Source organism: Geotrypetes seraphini, chromosome 2 (genome assembly GCF_902459505.1).
Source record: "Geotrypetes seraphini chromosome 2, aGeoSer1.1, whole genome shotgun sequence".
Lineage (NCBI taxonomy): Eukaryota > Metazoa > Chordata > Amphibia > Gymnophiona > Dermophiidae > Geotrypetes > Geotrypetes seraphini.
In genome coordinates, this window is record NC_047085.1 from 505,601,759 (window position 1) to 505,625,222 (window position 23,464).

General features: G+C 45.1%; 1 protein-coding gene across 3 annotated transcripts in view; it reads right to left on the reverse strand.

Annotated features, from left to right (window-relative positions):
- Positions 1-23,464, reverse strand: part of LOC117354568 (gastrula zinc finger protein XlCGF26.1-like) — a 53,261-nt gene continuing 29,797 nt past the window's right edge. Inside the window, exons 1-4 of one of the 3 annotated variants that reach the window (XM_033932322.1) lie at positions 19,804-19,960; positions 19,061-19,187; positions 14,617-14,736; positions 1-2,353 (exon numbers count right to left, since the gene is read on the reverse strand). In XM_033932322.1, the coding sequence (XP_033788213.1) occupies positions 612-2,353; positions 14,617-14,736; positions 19,061-19,187; positions 19,804-19,851 (2,037 nt within the window). In that variant the 5' untranslated portion in view covers positions 19,852-19,960 and the 3' untranslated portion in view covers positions 1-611. Of the gene's footprint in view, positions 2,354-14,616; positions 14,737-19,060; positions 19,188-19,557; positions 19,774-19,803; positions 19,961-23,464 lie in introns of those variants that run through there. The other 2 variants (XM_033932324.1, XM_033932323.1) reach the window with 2 other exon arrangements.

Genomic DNA, 23,464 nt, shown 5'->3' on the forward strand with positions numbered 1-23,464 from the left:
TAAGACGTGTTAATAATAACTTTATTTTTATATACCGCAATACCACAAACATTTCAAAGCGGTTTACAAAGGAAGAGACTGTATACAGACAGCGATATTACAAAAGCATCCAAAATTACATCAGCATAATAGGATTAAACAAATTTGTCTGGAAGTATTCGAAGATACATCAAAATAGATACAGTCAGAGAAATTTATTGAAAAGATAAGTTTTCATTGACTTTCTAAGTTTTTACATATTGATACTTGCATTTTATAGCTCGGCTTTCCATCTCGTTGGAACGGCCTGTTTAAAGCTACTAGAGAATGACACAGGGACATAATCTGTCCCCATGTTTATGGGCTCTGTCACCGTCTCCACCCTGTGGTTAACTGCAGGTACCAGACCCTGTGCCATTCTCTACCTCTCAGCTTTAAACACAATACTACCAATCTCAGATTGCAAATTAGAGAAAGAAAGTTTAAGGGAGGTGCCCATAAGGCACTACAGCTGTGGGGAGGGGTTTTTCCCCCCAACTCCTTTTCTGAAAGATTTAGTCACCATTTAAATTTAGGCTCAGGGACTCGCACCATCTTTTCAGTGCTGATTTTATGGGAGCTATAGATAGAATTTAGCCCTCAGTGAGTGTAAATGATTTGTCTCCCTTGTGGATCTTCTGGTGAATTTTTAGATGGGAACGCTGAGTGAAGCTTTTATTGCACTCAGTACATGTATATGGTCTGTCTCCCGTGTGGATCCTCTGATGAACCTTTAAGCCTGAAAGCCAAGTGAAACGTTTATTACACTCAGTACATACAAATGATTTGTCTCCTATGTGGTTTTTCTGGTGAATTTTTAGCTGTGAAAGCCGAATGAAAGTTTTATTGCACTCCATACATGTATATGGTTTGTCTCCTGTGTGGATCCTCTGGTGAACTTTTATTTGTGAAAGATGAGTGAAGCTTTTCTTGCACTCTGTACATGTAAATGGTTTGTCCCCTGTGTGGATCCTCTGGTGAATATTTAGATTTGAATTTCGAGTGAAGCTTTTATTACATTCAGTACATGAAAATGGTTTGTACCCTGTGTGGATCATTTGGTGTTTTTTAAGATTTGAGACTTGACTGAAGCATTTATTACATTCAGTACATGAAAATGGTTTGTACCCTATATGGATCATTTGGTGTTTTTTAAGATTTGAGACTTGACTGAAGCATTTATTACATTCAGTACATGTAAATGGTTTGTACCCTGTGTGAATCATTTGATGTTTTTTAAGACTTGAGACTTGAGTGAAGCTTTTATTACACTCAGTACATGTAAATGGTTTGTACCCTGTGTGGATCATTTGGTGTCTTTTTAGATGTGAAAGCTGAGTGAAGCTTTTATTACACTCAGTACATGTAAATGGTTTGTACCCTGTGTGGATCATTTGGTGTTTGTTTAGATGTGAAAGCTGAGTAAAGCTTTTATTACACTCAGTACATGTAAATGGTTTGTACCCTGTGTGGATCATTTGGTGTTTTTTTAGATTTGAAACCTGAGTGAAGCTTTTATTACACTCAGAACATATAAATAGTTTGTACCCTGTGTGGATCTTTTGGTGTTTTCTTAGAGTTGAAACCTGAGTGAAGCTTTTATTACACTCACTACATGTAAATTGTTTGTACCCTGTGTGGATCATTTGGTGTTTTTTTAGATCAGAAAGCCGAGAATACCTTTTATTACACTCAGCACATGCAAATGCTTGGTCTCCTGTGTGCATCTTTTGGTGAAATTTTAAACTTGAAATATGAATAAAGCTTTTATTACACTCAGAACATGTATATGGTTTATCTTCTGTGTGGATCTTCTGGTGACTTTTTAGATGTGAAAGCCGAGTGAAGCTTTTATTATACTTCATAGATGTAGATGAGTTTTCATTTTTATGATTTCTTCTGGGCATTTGGAATCCTGAAATCAAGGGTTGGGTCTTATTACCTTTAAGATGAATAAATTTGATTCTCCTCTTAGGTGCAATACATGTAAATTCTTTCTGGTGTTTTTGTCCTTTCCTCTTGCGATGGTGGAATTTAGAAGTCACTATATTACTATTATTCATTTGGAAGGGTCTCTCTCCAAGGTGTCTCTGGTTCTCAGGGATGGTACTGAGCTCCCTGTCATTTCTCTCACACTTAGTGACTCCATCCCTTGAGTCTCCTGCAGGGTCTCTCTGATCCTTTAATTCCTGTTTACTATTCTTTGTGTTAATCCTCTCAGTTCCCTGAGAAATATTCTCACAGACATTTTCTAATTGTCTTTGGCTTTCTTCTCTTTCTATGGGATGTTCTCCTTGTTTCTTTTCTCTCTTCCTTTCTTGTGTGAGCCAATGATCTGTTGGATATAAACAAAAATTATTAATCATGTGCAGGGTTCTAAGATATTACCAATCTATAAGAAGGAGGATTGGGATTTTCTATGTGTGGCTTAAGAATGGATCTGTTCCTTATTTCCAAACCATTTGTTGAAATGTTTTTCTACACACACTGCAAGTCTGTGAAATGACAAGATGTTCCTTGGAAATGGCAGGAGTAGAGGTTGACCAGATTTTGGTTTTGGCGATGAAACCGAAACAGACCCAAAATCCATTTTCTGCCCAATTTCATTCTCAGTGCTAAAGCCACGGTTTACATTTTAGCTGAAACTGACCATGTGTTTTCAGTGGTAGCCAAAATCTGTGCTTTGTCCTGTTCCATCCCTCCCACTTCCCTCTCAACAGGAGTTGCTGCTTCCCCCATCCACGCCATACCTATAGATGCCCCACTTGGGCCTATCTTGGAATTCCTGGTGGTTCAGGGGTGTAGACAAGGAAGGGTGATCCCCAGTCGTTCTTTTGCATGCTGGCTATGCTCTCAAATGGATGCCGTGACAGTTAGTAGCAATCTCATGAGACTGCCGCAAGAAGATGTGAGAGCAATTTTGAGAGTTGAGCTAACATGGGCAAGAATAACTGGGGTTCACGCCTGCTCTTCACCTGATGCCACTAGATTACCAGGAATTGTTTGGGTAGGCTGGGGGGTGGGAAGGGCTACTCTTTGCATTCTTTTCTTTGTGTGTGTGTGTTTAACTTGATTGCAAGTAAAGCACAGTTACTTACCGTAACAGGTGTTATCCAGGGACAGCAGGCAGATATTTTTACATATGGGTGACGTCACCTAAGCAGCCCTGGTACGGACCGCTTTAAAAGTGCATCACCACCTTAAGTCTTTAGAAAGTTTGTGATAGCCTGAACTGCGCAAGTGTGAGTGCCTTCCCGCTCGACATAGGGCGCACGGTGCCTCAATTAACTAAGAAGCCAACCCGGGGAGGTGGGTGGGTTGTGAGAATATCTGCCTGCTGTCCCTGGATAACACCTGTTACGTAACTGTGCTTCATCCCAGGACAAGCAGGCAGCATATTCTCATGTATGGTTGACCTCCAAGCTAACAGAAATGGGATGGTGGGAATGTTAGCCTTTAGAAGAATAAATTTTGTAATACAGATTGGCTGAAGTGTCCATCCCATCTGGAAAAAGACTCCAGACAGTGAAGGTATGAACTGAGGACCAGGTGGCAGCTTTACAGATTTCCTCAATGGGAGTAGATCTGAGGAAAGCCACAGAAGCAGCCATAGCTCTAATTTTGTGGGCTGTGACATGACTCTCCAGTGCCAGGCCAGTCTGAGCATAACAGAACGAGATGCAGGCAAGCAGCCAGTTGGAAATCGTTCTTTTAGAAATAGGATGCCTCAACTTGTTTGTATCAAAAGAGACGAAAAGTTGAGGAGATGTTCGATGTGGCTTTGTCCGATCATTGTAATAGGCCAAAGCTCATTTAAAGTCCAAAGTATGCAAAGCGGTTTCTCCAGCATGAGAATGAGCCTTAGGAAAAAAACACTGGTAGAACAATTGACTGATTGAGATGAAATTCAGTGACAACGTTTGGAAGAAACTTTGGATGTGTATGCAGAACCACCTTGTCATGATGAAAAACTGTGAAGGGTGGATCTACTACTAATGCTTGTAACTCACTGACCCTCCTGGCAGAGGTGAGAGCAATAAGGAAGACCACTTTCCAGGTAAAAAACTTGAGATGAGCTGTAGCCATTGGTTCAAATGGTGGCTGAAAGGACTACATTAAGGACCCAGATGACAGGTGGAGGCTTAAGAGGTGGTTTCACATTGAAAAGTCCTTTCATGAATCTGGAGACCAAAGGATGAGCAGTAAGAGGTTTACCCTCGACTGGCATGTGAAAAGCTGTAATAGCACTGAGAAGGACTCTGACAGATGTAGATTTGAGGCCAGAATCATACAAATTAAGCAGATAATCCAACACCAAATCCACTGATAATGAAGTTGGATCATGATGATGAAGAAGACACCAGGAAGAGAACCTAGTCCACTTTTGTTGATAACATTGCCGAGTGGCTGGTTTCCTGGATGCATCAAGAATTTTACGAACAGGCTGAGAAAGATGTAAGTGAGATGGATTCAGCCCGAGAGAAACCAAGCTGTCAAGTGTAGTGATGGCAGGTTGGGATGTAGAAGTGATTTCCGATTTTGAGTGAGCAGAGTAGGAAATACTGTTTATTATTAGGATTTTATATACTGCCTATCAAGGTTATCTAAGCAGTTTTACAATCAGGTACTGAAGCATTTTCCATATCTGTCCCGGTGGGCTCACAATCTATCTAAGCTATGGGCTCCCTGGAGCTGAGTTGAAGTAAAAAGGAGAACCAATGTTGCCTGGGTCACAGTGGAAAAATGACAATCACGGTGACTGCTTCTTTCTTGAGCTTGAACAGAGTTCTCAACATGAGCGGAATTGGAGGGAATGCATATAGAAATAGGCCCGTCCAATCCAGGAGAAATGCATCTGCTTCAAGACAGAGAGGAGAGTAAAGTCTGGAGCAAAACTGGGGCAACTGGTGATCTTGAGGAAGCCGCAAACAAGTTCACTTGAGGAGTGCCCCATTGAGCAAAAATTGGCTGGAGAATTGCAGAGTTGAGAGTCTATTCGTGAAGCTGAAGAATTCTGCTGAGGTTGTCTGCTAGGGAATTCTTCTCCCCTTGAATGTAGATGGCCTTCAAGAATAGATTGCGAGTTGTCACCCAAGTCCAGATTTTCTGGGCCTCCTGACACAACAGGAGAGAACCCGTGCCTCCTTGCTTGTTTATGTAGTACATTGCTACTTGATTGTCTGTACGAAAGAGGAGGACTTGAGAGCAGAGGAGATGATGAAAAGCCTTGAGGGCATAAAACATTGCTCTGGTGAAATTTCCTCTCCCTGGTGGGCCAAAGACCCTAAGTCTGAAGACCGCCCATATGAGCCCCCCAGGCATAAGGGGATGCGTCTGTCATGATGACCTTGTGGTGAGGGGACAAGTGAAAAAGGAGACCTCTGGAGAGATTGGAAGAGGTCATCCACCATTGAAGCAACTGCAGAAGAGATGATGTCACAGATATATGTTGTGAGAGATGATCTGTCGCTTGAGAAGCAAGGGTCCACTGAGGAGTGAAAAGATGCAGTCTTGCCAATTGTGTTACCTGGACAGTTGAGGCCATGTGGCCCAGAAGAACCATCATATGTATGGCAGAGATGGATTGAAGAGGAAGCAGTTGCTGACACAGACTAATGAGAGCCTGAAGACGATCTGGAAGAAGAAACGCTCTTATGAGAGTGGTGTCTAGGATTGCCCAATGAACTGCAGATGTTGAGTCAGAATGAGATGTGATTTGGGGAAGCTGACTTCGAATCCTAGAACCTGGAGAAAAAAAATGGTCTGAGATGTTGCTTGGACCACTTCCTGAGATGAAACAGCCTTGATCAACCAATTGTCCAGATAAGGGAAGACTTGAAGGCCGTGTGATCGGAGAGATATGGCCACCACAATCAGGTACTTCATGAAGACTCTGGGAGAAGATGTCAGGCCAAAGGGAAGTACCTTGTACCGGTAACAACAGCGATTGATTTGGAAATGAAGATATTTTCTGGAAGCCGGATGAATTGGGATAAGTGTGTAGGCTTCCTGTGTAGGCTTCCTTGAGATCTAAAGAGCATAGCCAGTTGTTTTGATTGAGGAGAGGATAAAGCAGGGCGAGGGATAGCATCCTGAATTTCTCCTTGACTTGAAATTTGTTTAGAGCTCTGAGATCCAGGATGGGTCTCAGTCCTCCGTTCTTCTTGGGGACTAAGAAGTAATGGGAGTAGAATCCCTGATCCTGCTGATTGAGGGGAACTTCCTCAATGGCATTCAGCAGGAGAAGGGATTGAACCTCCTGTAGAAGAAGGGAGGACTGTGCAGGATCCAAAACAGACTCTCTTAGCGGATGGTTTAGCGGTAGGGTTTGAAAATTGAGAGAGTAACCCTGACGAATGATGGTGAGGACCCAGAGATCTGATGGTATGAGTTCCCAATGACCTATGAAAAACTGAAAACGTCCTCCGATGGGTTGAGGTAAAGGCTGTAAAATGGTGGCATTGACTATGCTCTGAAGAAACAGGTCAAAAAGGCTGTGTAGTTTTTTGAGGTGCAGCCTGTTGTTTTTTGTTGTTGCTGACGCAGTGGTTGCTGCTGCTGTCTCTGTCTCCTGGGTTGAGAAGGAGCTGGGGTCATAGGTTTTGCAGTAAACTGCCTCTGATAAGAAGATTACCTGAAAGGATGAGAAGGTGGAAGCTTCTTCTTAGGCATTATCAGTGTCACATCTGGTTTCATGGGCCGATAACTTTTGGGTGGTCGTGTCCAAAGAAGCCCCAAAAAGTTTGTCCCCTAAACAAGGGGCATTAGCCAACCGATCTTGATGGTTGACATCAAGCTCTGACACTTGAAATCAGGCAAGACACCGCATAGCTACAGACATAGCTGCAGCACGGGAGGTAAGCTCAAAGGTATCATAAATAGAGCAGACTATATATTTACGAAGCTGGAGTATGTCAGAGATGAAATGCTGAAAAGAAGGTAATTTTCGGTTAGGTAAATATTTTTGAAATGTGGCAACTTGGTTGACTAAGTGCTTTAAATAAAAATAAAAAAGAAAAGCATAGTTGCCAGACCGTTTGGCCAGCATAGCATTCTGGAACAGTCTTTTGCTAAAACGGTCCATTGCCTTACCCTCTCTGCCAGGAGGTACTGAGGGATTCATGGGGAAGCTGAGATTTATCAAACCCTAGTATGGGAACCACCCTATAAAGTGAATCGAGCTTACGAGGAGCTACAGGGATGGTCAAAGGAGTTTCTAAATTTTTGTAAAAAGTCTCCCTTAAGATGTCGTGGAGAGGCAGCTTCAGAAACTCCTTGGGCGGCTGGTCATAATCTAATGCATCTAAAAACTGCTTAAATTTCTTGGAGTAAGCTTCAAGAGGAATAGAGAGTCTCGGACATTTCCTTTAAAAATTTGGAAAAAGATGACTTGTCAGATTTTTGAGGAGGCTCTTGAGAAGAGGGTAAATGTGAATCCTCTTCTGACAAGACCTCATCATCAGATACAAGAGGTCCTTGATCAGAATCACCCCACAGGTCTGAATCTCGGATTGGTGGAGGTCGGTGCCAAGCACTGGGTGTCGAAGGCTCAAGATGCTTCATTTTCTTCAAAGCCTTGCCTGATTTGACTGACACCGTCTCGGGAGATGTCTGAGAGGAAGAGCGGTGCAAGGCTGTCCCCGATATCGGTTCTTTAACAGGTGAGGTGGCACCAATGAAGACTCCTGAAACATCGGTGCCGGTGTCAAGGGCTCAGACCTGACTGACACTGGAGGAGCTGGCGCCATCATAACAGGAAGTAGAAGTTGTAACTGCTCCCATAACTCCTCCTGCAGCAATTCCTTAGTTTGCTATTAAGAGATGCACCAGTACTGCTGGCTTTTTCGCCAGTACCTTCAGTGTGGCTCTGCGCTCCAGTGATGAAGAGGCCGATGTCGAGGCACTCACCGAAGTTGGAGCTGAGCGTTTTGTGGGTCTCCTCGAGGTTAACAAGACTTGACCAGAGGACCCGAAAGGGTGGGGGAAAGCGCTTACCCACTGGAACATGCGACACTGAAGATGGCTCCATCGACATCATATGTTGTGGTATCGATTAAGATGTGGACCCCAACGTCAGTACTGGTGTCAACTCACCCTCCATAGCGATACCGAAGAGGAGAGATTGCTGGATCTGACGGATTTTAAGGGTCCACTTCTGGAGGAAAGAACAACGGGTACAAGATTCAGCCCTGTGCTCTGGCTCCAGTTACTGGAGACACCAGTGGTGAGGATCACTGATGGAAATAGGGCGAGCACAGCGTCCGCATTTTTTAAAATCTGTTTGAGGACGGGACATTGAGGGAAATATGGCCTCAGCAAAATCGAAGTCCAAGGCTGTGGGGATGGAACAGGCCCCGCTGGGCCGAACCCGCGAAAGGGAAAAAGTAAAAATGTTTGTTTTGTTTACTAGAATAAGAAAGAAAGAAAAGAAAAACAAATACTGACTGAAAAGTCAGAAAATAAGCCATGCGAGCGGGAAGGCAGTGAAAAAAAAAAATTGACTTCTTAGCTCCACGGAAACTAAGAAAATGAGGGACTGCACACCCTATGTTGTGCGGGAAGGCATGCGCGGTTCGGGCTATCATGAACTTTCTAAAAACTTAAAATGGCGGTGCACTTTTAAAGTGGTCCGTACCGAAGTGAAAGATGTTATTCTTGAATATCTGGGAGCCATATTTGCAATCCTTGCATCCAAAAGGTCGCACTGAGGTTTTAAGATGGGTGTCCTAATCTGTGCGCTCAGTATGTAGGGCTGGGAGAACAATGGTGAGTACTGGTGGGGCGGGGTGGAGAGTACCACTGGGGGGGAAGGGAGGGGGGATTGGGGGAGGGGAGATGGGGGTATTGAAAGGTTCTGGTACTTAGTCACGGTTATGATAAGTGGGATTAGGTGGGGGGAGGGGGTGGTGTGGCATCTTCGGGGCTCATAAGAGTCCAGGGCCTCGGAGTGCCTTTCCGCCTCCATTAGTCTCGCTTGCTCTATGTAGAGTAGGAAGGGGGGGAATTGGGTATCTGTTTACGAAGTGTGCTTTGGTAAATTTTTACCCTACCTTTTGTTTTTTCCTTTTTACTTACCATACCCTATATTGTAACTTTACCCGCTCTCCTTTCTCTCATGTCAGTCATAATAGGAATTTATTGTTACTATGTTAAGTTTCTTTACTGTATTTTATTATAATATGTACATCGCCTAGAATTTGAAATAGGCGATTTATCAAAAGCAAAGTAAACTTGAAACTTGTTACTCTTCTTCTGTACAAGCTTGTTATACTATTGTATCTGATGCATCATTGTTTGTAGCGTGTACCCTTGGGGTGCCCTGGCATTGTATTTGCTGTTGTTTGTATCAATAAAAAATTGTTTGAACCTAAAGTGGTCCGTAACGGGCCTCCGTCAGTGACGTCACCCATACTTGAGAATATGCTTCCTGCTTGTCATGGGATAACGCAATTATGGTCTCCTATGGTAGTTCATATGGTAAACAGAGTGTTCCAAATACATGCTTTTGATACAAAAGTTTACCAGAAATTTATGTCTGTAAATTTGGGATGATAAGACTCTTAGGAAATATCCCTGAAGATATGATATCAGCTGTCTCTTGAAATGTGGTGCAAAGTCAGCTATTGTAACAGCATTATGGATTTCAGTTTCAGTTTTCATTAGCTGAGGTCCATGTATGAGGTGGCTATTTCGTTTGGAAGTAACATGTGGTCTTTCACTAATTAAATTATTATATACTGTATTTACTCCCTTGGATACTATTTGGGTGATTCTAAGAATTGCCAGGCTCTGCTGGGTAGAGACTATTACCGTGTTTCCCCAAAAATAAGGCCTAGCATGATTTTTAAAGGTGCTCCTAATATAAGCCCTACCTCAAAAATAAGCCCTAGTTAAGATTGACCCCTGAAGCCCCTCCTGAATGTCCCTGACACTCCCCGACACTAGTGCTGCCTGATTCACTGGCAGCAGCACTTTCTCCCCCCTCCAGCCCATGTGCAGCATCTTTCCTCCCCTCACCCATCCCCTTGTGCAGCATCTTTCTATCCCGCCTTCCCATCCCCCTGTGAAGGAGAACCCCACCGACCCTCCCACTGTGAGACTGACATACAATACCTCCGAGGCCTCCAAAAACATCAGCGCTCTGAACAGAGTGCTGCCGCCCCTGCTGTTTTTGAAGGCCTTGGAGCGGAAGTATGTCAGTCTCATGGTGGGAGGGTTTGCGGTTGTCTACTGCACAGGGGGATGGGAGGGAGGGAGGGATAGAAAGATGCTGCACAAGGGGATGAGTGAGAGGGGAGAGAAAAGAGAGAGGAAGAATTGGGGTGGAGGAAAGGAAGGGAGAGAATTGTTATACATGAAAAAAATAACAATAATAAGAGCAGAGTATGCCCTAGGGCAGGGGTGTCAAAGTCCCTCCAGCCAGGTTTTCCTCAATGAATAAGCATGAGATCTATTTGCATACACTGCTTTCATTGTATGCTAATAGATCTCCTGCATATTTATTGGGGAAATCCTGAAAACCCGACTGGATTGCGACCCTGGAGGAGGGACTATGACACCCCTGCCCTAGGGCATTACAGGCAATATGATTCCCTGGCCTCCACTCTTAAAAACAGCAAATCAGCTTAAATTTAAGTTTTACATTTTTAAATGAAGGAGCACCCTCAGAGTGAATTTGAAAGCTCTTAAGAGCAGCTCAGCAGAGCCACTCTGATGCTTAGAAAAGCAGAGCCGGCAAACATCATTTAGGTGCTCCTGTGTGCTTACTGAGTGCATGTGCCCAATAAATAAATATGTGGAATGCCAGTAAAGAGCAGGAAATTAACTGTCATGTAATGCCCCGAATGCCTGAGCCCGCTGACCCGGAGACAGGAAATATAAATCACAATCCCTGTTGGATGTGGCAGTAGAGGGGGGTGGGAGAGATTCCCGGATCTCTCAAGACAGAACGACAGTGAGAGAGAGGGAGACATATTGCTAATAGAGGTGGAGGAGAGAGGAAGAAAAGTTGTACTCATAGAGGGACAGAGGGAGAGAGATTTTGGTTGGGGAAGGGAATGAGGTCCGGAGGAGAGGAAGCATGCAGGAGGCAGAAAGAAAGACATATTGGATGCAGAGTCAGAAGGAAGTGCAACCAGAGACTCGTGAAATCACCAGACAACAAAGGTAGGAAAAATGATTTTATTTTCAATTTAGTGATCAAAATGTGTCAGTTTTGAGAATTTATATCTGCTTTATATTTTGCTCTATATTTGTCTATTTTTCTATAGTTGTTACTGAGGTGACATTGCATATTTTAAAGTCATCTGCCTTGACCTCTTTGAAAACCCTCAAATATAAATGATAAATTAACATTTTCTCTGCATACAGTGTGCTTTGTGTTTTTTTTTAAATGTTGTGGTTACCATTACTGTATGTCTTAATCAGATTATATTGTGTGTATATGAAAAATGGATGGAAGAAATTGCATTACAATTAGCACTATTATTATGGGGGTTGGGTTAGGGGCGGAGCTTGAGCGGGTCTGGGGTGATGTTTGGGCGGGGGTACTCGGTTGGTATTTGTTAGGCTTAGGGGGTACTTGGCTTGAAGAAGTTGAGAAACACTGTTCTAGAAGACCCCGCAATAGGGATACCCCAATCAACATCCAGCATGTTAAAATCACCTATTAGTAAAACTTCCCCTTTTTTAGATATATTATGAATGTCTACTATTAAATCTCTGTCCACTTCTTCTGTCTGTGAAGGAGGCCTGTATATAACACCAATGTAAATATATTCACCATTCTCTCTTTCCAAACTGATCCACGGTGCCTCTTCCTTGCCCTGCAGATCCTGCAATTGTGTGGCTTTAATATGATCTTTAACATATAACGCTACTTCGCCTCCTTTTCTTCCTACCCTCTTTCCAATATAACTACATCCCAGTCTTGTTTCTCCTTGAACCACGTCTCTGTGATTGTCACTATATCCAACTCTTCTTCTTCCATCATAGCTTCTAGATCCAGAATCTTGTTTCCCATATTTCGAGCATTAGTATATACTGCTTTCCAGACACTGCCCCCTCTTCCCATCCTTGAAGAGGTATTCAGTGATTTACTTACCTGAGGGCTTATACTCACCTGGGGGCTTTGATCACCCTGCCCCATCACTTCTAGTTTAAAGCCCTCTTCAATAGATTAGCCAGCCTGCCGCCAAAGACACTTCTTCCCTTCTTTGATAGATGCACACCATCCCTGCTCAGCTGCCCTTAGAATATCATCCCATGGTCCAGGAAGCCAAAATGCTCTTGAAGACACCATCCACATAGTCACGCATTCATCTCCAGGATGCAAGCTTTTCTACCCTGGCCTTTATCCTCGACAGGGAGGATGGATGAGAATACTACCTATGTACCCGACTGCTGCAGTCAGTTGGTTTTAATAGGAAAATAGCATCATTTGTAGAATACAAAGTTTGTAGCCTTTAATTTGAGGATTGTTGGATGACTTTGAAGTGTTAAATGTAATATGTGACTTATAGTTTGAATAAATAAAAATATTTTCCCATGAAATGGATCTTTGCCCCTCATGTAAGAACCCGAGTATCTCATGCATGCTCAGATAAAGATGAGCCAGATTTGGAAATTTAGGTTATAATGCCAGACTTACTCATTCACTCAAAGTGTTGACCTTTGCAGATGACCTATTATTTTTGCTAACTGACCCCGCTCACTCTGTTCGATATTTATTGCAAGCGCTTGACGAATTCAAATTTTATTCGGGATTTACGTTGAACTACCAGAAATCTATGGCCCTAGCTAGCCCCATGACACTACAACAGACATGGAGCGGTCACTTCCCATTTACGTGGGCTCAGACTTCAATTCGCTATTTGGGGGTACAGATCCCCCGAGACCTTACGACCCTGTACACCAGCAATATCACCCCATTGCTTCATGACACCTCACAACATCTACAGAATTGGTCCACTTTTCCCTTATCGGTGGCGGGCCGGGTAGCCCTTTTTAATATGGTGCTCTTTCCCAAATGGTTATATCGCTTTCAGGTTTTACCTCTGCTGCTGTCCCATGCCCATAACATTCGTTTTAACGAAAGAGCTACAGCGTTTTCTATGGGGTGGTAAGCGACCACGTATGCCCTTGCTACGGATGTGTCTGCCCAGGGATAGGGGGGGCTATGGTTTATGAAATGTACGTTGGTATGCTATGGCTTGTCAGATGAGACATATTAATGATTGGTTTAGAGGAACATCTGATTTTTCTGCTACACCACTGGAGTTATCTTTGCTGGCTCTGTTCCATGTGAGCTATTTTCTACATGTGGCGGATCCGAGGATGCGTCCTTTGGTGTCTCATTTTACGCCGGCCAGAAGGACATGGAGATGGGTCTGTAAAACAGCCAAATTGTCTTCTAGGGGGTCTTTATATTTGCCTATACTGGGCAATGGAGCTTTCCAGCCAGGCATGCAAAATGCCACCTTTCTTAGGTGGCAAGATCAAGGTCTACAATATCTTTTTCACCTGTTTTCGGAGGAGGGGAGCCTGGTCACATTTGCTGAGCTGCAACAAACTTTTGACCTACAGGCTAATGATCTCTTCGCCTATTACCAGATCCGTCACTATGTTCAGTCCCTCCCAGTGGCTGCCCTTACTGAAGTCTGCAGGGAGGCGCTTTCGGAACTCTTCAGCCTTTCAGCCCAACAGAGGATTCCTCTACGATTTCATATTGTGGGGATCTGGGATTGCCAACTAAGTACGAATCTGGATATATTAGCGACTGCGTGGGCTGAGGACTTGCATTGCCAGTTGACTGCTCAACAGTTACAACGGGTCCTGAAGTACATTCAGAAGGTGTTACCCAATATTACTCACTGGGAAATACAATTGAAAATTGTTCTTAGACATTACATTCCACCGGAACGTGCAGCCCGGATGGGGATTACTGCGTCGCATTCTTGCCCGAAATGCAATCAGGCTCACGCATCTTTGAGTCACATGTTTTGGGCCTGCCCCGCAATCCAACAGTTTTGGAGACATCTTGGCCTATATACCACATCGCTTTGGGGAAGGCGATGGCTTCCGCAACCGAGGGCGTTATTTGGATTTTATAATATAGCCTCGCCCAAACCCAGGGGAATGTCAGCATTTATCTCCAGAGCCCTTTCGATGGGAAAAAAAGCCATCCTCACCAACTGGCTCTCCCGTGATCCCCCGTCATATGCACAATGGAGATCCCTAATGATAGTGCACGCAACACTGGAGAGACGCATGGTGGGAGACTTGACTCTTGGCCCGGGTCGCAAATTTTGTCAGGTGTGGGAGCACTTCTGGCAGGACCTCACACCGCGTGCTCACAGTAGACTTTTGAATCTTTAAGATTTTATTCCCACTCTCAGCTGTTGGACTGGCCATGGATTCTTGGGGAGGGGAGGGGTGGATGGGAGGGGAACTGATTATATTGTTGAAAATGTTATTTCCTGAATGGTACTACTGTTTGTATTTGCTTCTTACTGCTGGAATAATAAAAATCATTTAAACATATAATGCCAGACTTTATCTCAGCAGTTTCACCCCTGTCCCTCTTATTACTGCACTCACCTGACCAGCTGCTTCTCCCAGTTTTTCTTTCCTCTGATCCTGGCTCATCCCTGATGTACGGCTCTTCCCCTTGTTCAATGCAAGATATAATGTCAGGAGTGACGGGAGGAGAGCCTATTCCTGGGGAAAGAAAATTTTGCATTAGGTTACTCAAAAGTATTTATTACATTAGAGATTTCTATTCCGCCATTGCCTTGCGGTTCAAGGCGGATTACAAAAGAATTACAAAAAGACATATTACAAGAAGAAGATATCTGGTAATTTCTAGAGGAGATAAAGGTTGCTTTGGGGAATCGGGAAGGTATTGGGAAGTGGTATTGGGAGTGGGAGGAGCTAGCGGTATTAAGTCGTTTGCAGGAATTTCTTGAAGAGTAGAGTCTTTATTTCTTTTCTGAATGTTTTGTAGTCTGTGGTCATGATCAGTAGATTGGAGATTTGGTTGTCGAGTTTTGCTGTTTGTGTGGCTAGGAGGCCATCATATAGTTTTTTCCATTTGACTTCTTTGATAGGAGGGTGTGTGAATGGAGTGTGAGTTTTCATATGTCTAGTTGATGTAGTTTGGATGAGGCGGTTGTTCAGGTAGGTTGGGCTGTCGCCATTTATGGTTTTAAATAGTAGGCAGTAGATTTTGAATAGTATTCTTGCTGAAATTGGAAGCCAGTGTGAGTTGAGGTATGCCTCTGTGATGTGGTCGTGTTTCCTCAATGAAAAGATAAGTCTCAGTGCTGTGTTTTGGATTGTTTGTAGTTGTTTTATCATTGTTGCTTGGCAGGGGAGGTAGAGAATGTTGCAATAGTCTAAAAGGCCTAGGACTAGGGATTGTACTAAGAGCCGGAATTGTGTTCTATCGAATAATTTTCTAACTTGTCTTAAGTTTCTCATAACTGCGGGATTCCCTCAAATTCAAGACTAAACACAATTTCTAGCATAAAGAATTTCACCAACTTCAATAAACAAAAATAGTCAAACCTTCCGATAAAATCATATAAACCCTCTTTACTCATCTTGCTAGTCTAGTTCCCACTCTAAATAGTCCAAAACATTATCAGCCTCATTTCACTATCAGTGAGCTTCCTTATCCCTTTATATAACACTAGTGTTTAAGCCCTTTACATTAATGGGTGCTAGTAAAGCCTTCTTCCCTCACATGTCCCCTATTTTCAGCCCCAAACCCATTTTTACACCCCCCAGCCCCCTTCTCCCATCCTTTTCCCATCTGGTGGGGTGGAAGCAATGCCCATTCACGCCCACCAAAACCTCTAATTGTAATTACAATATTACAGTTAGGGGTCACAAGTCCATAGATGGGCATTTTCCTGCAGAGCATTTTGCCCACATATGGAAATCAGTCGTACATCTAATAATCTGTTTATAAACCACTCTGGATCCAGCAGGAGATAGAATGGTATTTAAGACACCATTAGCACATCATAATGTAAGAACATAAGAATAGTCTTACTGGATCAGACCAATGGTCTATCAAGCCCAGTAGCCCATTCTCACGGTGGCCAATCCAGGTCACTAGTACTTGGCCTAAACACAAGGAGTAGCGATATTCCATGCTACTAATCCAGCGCAAGCGATGGCTTCCCCCCCACCAAACCTTTCTTAAAACTAGCTACACGAGGATAGGATAAGATGATCCAAGATGGCGTTCGGTACCTGTGACTGGTGAGACGCTGTGGGAATCATCGATCGTTCTTTTTCTTGAATACAGCTTTTCCTTTTACTTGCCGAACAGACGGGGTAAGAGCACTGCTGCAGCCTCGCGGCGCTCTGAACACCCCCCTCTCGCTTCCATCTAGCAGTTTTTGCAGCGCCTTCAGAGGGAGCCTGCAGTCTCAGGGAATCCCCCGTTGGACCCAGTGGCGTAGAATGACGCCGACCCGGAAGTCCCAGGGCTAGATACAACTCTGAGCCTCGACCAGAGGAATCCACCTCCCCCACGCTAAGTGCGAGCTCGCCACGCGAAGGGAGTGGGCCAGAAGCAGCAGCACTCCCTGACCGAGAGGCTGTAACACCTGGGAGCCAGCAAGGAGAAGTCTCGATGGCCTTTCTAAGCCCAGAGACAGTCCAGCGGACAGGAGATCTGAGGGAGGAGAAAAACCGGACCGACAAACAGAGGAAAGTCAAGGTGAGCCGTTTTCAACTCTACATGAGCCTTCCTTCAAATATGAAAAACCGGCTGAAGTGACTCTTGACTCATTATGGGACTTGGTTTCCAAACTGGGAGACTCACTAACCAAACAGATTAAAGAAGGTGAAAAGAATATAAGAATTCAAAAACAAACAATAGAGGAAAATAAACAGGAAATTTCCAATATCAAAGAAAAAGTAGGATAAATTGAAAAAGAAGTAATAATGATTAAACAAGTTCAATCTACAATAATAAAAGATAATCAAGTTATTAGAAGAAAATTGGAAACAATGGAAAATAATTATCGGACTAATAATCTGCGCTTGCTGAATTTTCCTAAAGTTCCATCTATAAACCCAAGGGAGATGATAAAAAAGTACTTTATAGAGATATTAAATATTCCTGAGGAATCAATACCTCCTCTCACTAGGGTATATTATTTGCCTATTAAAGTAATGGATCAGCAAGCGGACGATCAGAAACAGGTTGCACAAGACCCTCAACTAGATTTGACAGCAATTTTGGAAGTATCTGACAAAGATTTGGCTAAACCAGCAACTCTATTATTATCTGTGGCGTTGTTGCCAGATAAAGATTGGATACTAAAAATGTTTTTTAAAAATAAAAATAAGGAGTTCCTGGGTTTGAAAATTCAAATATTTCCAGATGTTAGTAGAGAAACTCAGAACCGTAGACGTCAATTTCTTCTGATGAAAGCAGGAGTAGCACAGTTGGGTGGTATTTTCTTTTTACGCTTTCCATGTAAATGTATAATAAGGTATCGAGATAATAAATATGTGTTTTTTTGAACCGGCTCAACTTACAGCTTTCTTGACGCTGAAACGTTTGGAAAAGGAAGAAAAAACGTAATAACAACAACAAATGGATTTGATCAATAGAATATAAGCTCCTTAATCCAGTTACTAGATACCTTTTTTCTTGTATAGAATTTATTAATTGATTTCCTTAAAGTTCACTCATAAATCCTTGGATCATCCTTTTTTGAGGACTTGAGATTGTTTGAGTAGAGATTTATTATTGTGGAAATTATTTTCCTTTTTTTTTTTTTTTAAATATTTGATCAGACAATCTTTCTGTACAAAATGTTTGATTTTGTTAAAATTCAAAAGTGATAAATAAAGAATAAAACCCCCCCCCAAAAAAACTAGCTACACTATCTGCTCTTACCCGTCCAGGACAGTCCCTTCCATCTAACTTGTATTTTGATTATCCGTGAATAAAAATAAAGTTAGTTTTGAAAGTATTTTCATTATTTACAATTTTAAGCACCATCATAAGAAGATATTTTCCTTTAACATATGTAACAACTTTAACAAAATTAATAAAGGGAATATTTTTTACCTATGATTGAAGATGTCTAGTTTATCACTGACATGATCAACTGAGTGTGAGGTGCTTGTGCATAACCTTATTTTAATATACAGTGGAACCTTGGTTTACAAGCATAATTAGTTCCAGAAGCATGCTCGTAAACCAAAGTGCTCGTATATCAAAGCGAGTTTCCCCATAGGAATGAATGGAAACTCGCTTGATTCGTTCCCCCCCTCCCGAGGCCACCAGCGCTGCTCCATACCCCTTCCCCGAGAATCGGCATCGCACAACCCTCCGCCAGTGAACGCCCCCTCCCCCCCGGGCGATCCAGCATCCCCACCAAACACCATCTCTTCCCCCAATTTGGCACCAGCACCAGTGCACAGGACATGCCGGTGCCCGAAGATTCTCCTTCTTGGCTGGGCTGGACTGGGCCTTGAGCATTTGCGCATGCTCAAGACCTTCTGGTCTCGCTCTCTCCGAGATTCTTGCTCTCTCCAAGATTCTTGGAGATCTCTGAGAATCTCAGAGAGAGAGTGAGACCAGAAGGCCTTGAGCATGCGCAGATGCTCAAGGCCCAGTCCAGCCCAGCACAGGCAAGAGGAAGAATCTTCGGGCACTGGCATGTCTTGTGCATTGGTGCTGGTGCCAAATCAGGGTAAGGGATGCTGTTTGGGTGTTCGGTGGGGGATGCTGGATCACAGGGAAGGGGGGGGGCGACGCGAGCGGGGGAATGCTGGATCGCAGGGGGTGGGTGGATCGTGGGCACTTGTAAATCGAGTCAAGCTCGGTTTCTGAGGTGCCAATTTTGCAAATGTTTTGCTCATCTTGCAAAACACTTGCAAACCGGTGCACTCGTAAACCGAGGTTTGACTGTATTTTTGTTGTGATTTTTTTTCCTCTTATTCAATTTGGCTTTCACCTTTATAATGATGTCTCAATACTGCTAAAAAAAAACCCAGAAGATAAACTTACCCAGTGAGATGAGGGTCTGATAATTGTCCCTCATCACCTCCCTGTAAAGCTCCTTCTGCTCTTCATCTAAATAAGCCCACTCCTCTTGAGAGAAAGAGACAGAGATATCCTCAAACCTCAGCCGCATCTGAAACACAAACAAGAAAAACACTCACAATCTTCTGAATGGAGGGCAAAAGTTTGCTGGATGTCTACACTTTATATTAATTCTTTATTCATTTTAAAACTTTCATCAAGTGTACAAAAATTCATAATAAACACAATTAGCATGAGCACTTGAACAACTTATCATTATAATCTATAAGTATAAATGTAACCCCCTTCCCACCCTCCCTCTAGTCCCTTTATTTATTATAAGATCATATACTTAAAAACCCTCCCCCCACCCAATACTAAATTATGTATAAATAATAGAAAAATGGCATTTAATCATGACGACAAAAAGATGTTAATGGCTCCCATATTTTAATAAAATTTTTATAATTTCCATTCTGTACCACTATTGATCTTTCCATTCTACACTTTAGAACCACCTAAACCATGGGGTGAAATGTCAGGGGCTCAGTAGGTTTTGGGGTGTCTATTGGCCCAGAGGAGGGTTTTATTGATTTGAGAAGACAATTCAGAGTCCCAGAAGAGGAGCAAAGCAAGTAGACAGCAGTGACACCAAATCTCCCTTGGGGGGACCTTGTGCCAGTCTCCAACCCCAGCTCTTGGCCTCCCACATGACCAAACGGCAGGACCTGTTCAGAAGCTCCTGCAGGCATTTCCCTCTTTCTCTGGCCAACCATTTGTCACTTCCGGCGCTGGACGGAGGCAGAAACTGAAGTTTCCGGGTTATCTGCAAACGATTGAACGAGTCTATTGAGGAGACTTCTCACCTTGGCTCCGCCCCTTTCAGTGCCGATTGGTTAGAAAATCGCTAGGCTGGAAAAGTAGTGGGAGGTTCCGCCTACTTCTGAGAGGGTGGTTGGGGGAGGAGGAGTTTCAGCTCTTTCTTTACACTCATTGGTCAGAATGTTTAAGCTCCCTCCCAAGGATTCCATGCGGGGAGGCGAAGCGGCGCCTCTTTTATTTTCCCGCAGAGAACGGGCTGGATGTAACGGACTCTTCTCGCGACACCTGACTGTGACGTCACCGCACATTGTTTCCACTCCGTTCTCTACAGGAGCATGAAAGAGGCGTCGTTCAGGGGGAATCGGCATCAGTAGCCGAGGGCGAGCACGCTCTTTGTGACTTTCCTGGGATGGGTCCTTTCGGGGGCTGACCCTCAGCTTTGCGCAGTGGCGGGGAGGGGGGAGGGTTGCCAGATTTTCCTTTTGGAAAATCCAGACGAGAGTTGCGCGGGGACAGAAATCCCACCCGTCCCTGTGAGGAATCCACCTGTCCCCGTGAGGAATCTCTCCGCCCCGCAAGGAATCCCACCATCCCCGCGAGGAATCCCTCCGTCCCCATGAGGAATCCCCCCGTCCCCACCTGTCCCCGTGAGGAATCCCTTCGTCCCCACCCGTCCCTGTGAGGAATCCACCTGTCCCCGTGAGGAATCTCTCCGCCCCGCAAGGAATCCCTCCATCCCCACTCATCCCTGTGAGGAATCCACCTGTCCCCGCGAGGAATCTCTCCATCCCCACCTGTTCCCGTGAGGAATCCCTCCGTCCCCACCCGTACCCTTGAGGAATCTCTCCACCCCGCAAGGAATCCCTCTGTCCCCACCTGTCCCCACGAGGAATCCCTCCGCCCCACAAGGAATCCCACCCGTCCCCACCCTTCCCCGCGAGAAATCCCTCCATCCCTACCTGTCCCCGCAAGGAATCCCTCCGTTCCTGTGAGGAATCCCTCCGTCCCCATGAGGAATCCCTCTGTCCCCGTGAGGAATCCCTCCGTCCCCACCCATCCCCACGAGGAAACCCTCTATCCCTGCCTGTCCCCTGTGAGGAATCCCTCCTTTCCTGTGAGGAATCCCTCCGTCCCTATGAGGAATCCCTTCGTCCCCACCCGTCCCTGTGAGGAATCCACCTGTCCCCTTGAGGAATCTCTCCGCCCCGCAAGGAATCCCACCATCCCCACCTGTCCCCGCGAGGAATTCCTCTGTTCCTGTGAGGAATCCCTCCGTCCCCATGAGGAATCCCTCCGTCCCCACCTGTCCCCGTGAGGAATCCCTCCGTCCCCACCATCCCCGTGAAGAATCCCTCCGTCCCCACGAGGAATCCCTCTGTCCCTACCCATTCCCATGAGGAATCTCTCCGCCCCGCAAGGAATCCCACAGTCCCCACCTGTCCCCGCGAGGAATCCCTCTGTTCCTGTGAGGAATCCCTCCGTCCCCATGAGGAATCCCTCCGTCCCCACTCATCCCTGTGAGGAATTCACCTGTCCCCACGAGGAATCTCTCCATCCCCACCTGTTCCCGTGAGGAATCCCTCCATCCCCACCCATCCCCGCGAGGAATCCCTCCGTCCCCACCCATCCCCGTGAGGAATCTCTCCCCCCCCGCAAGGAATCCCTCCGTCCCCACCCGTCCCTGCAAGGAATCCCTCCATCCCCACCCGTTCCCGTGAGGAATCCCACCGTCCCCGCAAGGAATCCCTTCGTCCCCACCCGTCCCTGTGAGGAATCCCTCTGTTCCTGTGAGGAATCCCTCTGTTCCTGTGAGGAATCCCTCCGTCCCCGCGAGGAATCCCACCGTCCCCACTCATCCCTGTGAGGAATCCACCTGTCCCCACGAGGAATGTCTCCCCACCTGTTCCCATGAGGAATCCCTCCATCCCCACCCGTCCCCGCGAGGAATCCCTTAGTCCCCACCCATCCCCGTGAGGAATCTCTCCCCCCCGCAAGGAATCCCTCCGTCCCCACCCGTCCCCGCAAGGAATCGCTCCATCCCCACCCGTTTCCGTGAGGAATCCCACCTTCCCCCCAAAGAAATCCCTCCGTCCCCACCCGTCCCCGTGAGGAATCTCTCCACCCCGCAAGGAATCCCACCTGTCCCCATGAGGAATCCCTCCGCCTCGCAAGGAATCCCACCCTTCCCCGCGAGAAATCCCTCCATCCCCACCCTTCCCCGCGAGGAATCCCTCCATTCCCACCTGTCTCCGCGAGGAATCCCTCCATCCCCACCTGTTCCCGTGAGGAATCCCTCTGTCCCCACCCGTCCCCATGAGGAATCCCTCCGTCCCCACCCATCCCCGTGAGGAATCACTTCGTCCCCACCCGTCCCTGTGAGGAATCCACATATCCATGCGAGGAATCCCTCTGTCCCCACCTATCCCCATGAGCAATCCCTCCGTCCCCGCCCATCTTCATGAGGAATCCCTCCGTCTCCGCAAGGAATCCCTCCATCCCCAACCGACCCCGCGAGGAATCCCTCAGTCCCCACCCATCCCTATAAACTTCAGAAATAGTTATTTCATTTAATTATGCTACTGAATTAAAGGCTCTGGTAAAGACCCATTTACAAATAAGCAAAGACACTTTATTAATTTGGAAATATTAATTGGAAAGAATACATACTTTATAAACGGGTTTCTACCAGAGCCTCTAATGTAAATATAAAATAGAAATACTCAGCTGATAAGGACCCCCAAGCTTTCAGCTGAGGACTTCCTCTGCAGCTGGCTGGGGGTCCCTTTTGCCAAGCTTGGCAGAAAGCAGTAGCACCTCAGTGGCTCATGGATGCTGCCAGCAATTGCTGTGCTTGGTGGAGGGGAGTTCAGGCCGTCTCTAGAGGAGGTCCCCTGCTGGCGATGCTTGAGGATCCCCACCAGCCACAGCAAGTACTTCAATACTGTAGAAATAAAACCAGAAATGCATTTCCTTTTCTTTTGAACATAATACAAAGACATCTGCTATATACATTTCCCAAAGCTAATATATTTTAGTCAATAAATTTTGTTTTTTTACCTTTGTTGTCTGGAGACTTATTTTTCCATCAAGTTGGTCCCAGTTTCTTTTTTTCGCTTTCCCATCTTCTGTAAATTCTTCTGTTGCTGTCCATTGGTTCCTCCTACCATGGTCCAGCATTTATCCCTCTCATCTCCCAGACCATGTGCAGTATCTTTCTCCCCTGCCCACCAACCCAATGCCTAACATTTCTCCAGCAACATGCCACATCTCTCCCTCCATTCCCTTCACCACTATGTCCAACATTCCTCCCTCTTGCATCCCTTTCAATCTGTCCCACTGTTCCCTTTCCACCACATTTCTCCATCTCATCTGTACCTCCCTCCCTCCCTATGACCAAAAATTCTCCTTTCTTCCATTCCCCATGTACACAGTCATCTCTCTTTCCCTCTCACTGACACACTCACCCAATTCTATTCCCTCCCCCACCTCAGCATCTCCTCTTTCCCTACCTTCCTCCATCTTCTCTCCCAAGTTCATGCCTTATGTGTCCAAAAACACACTCCCTCC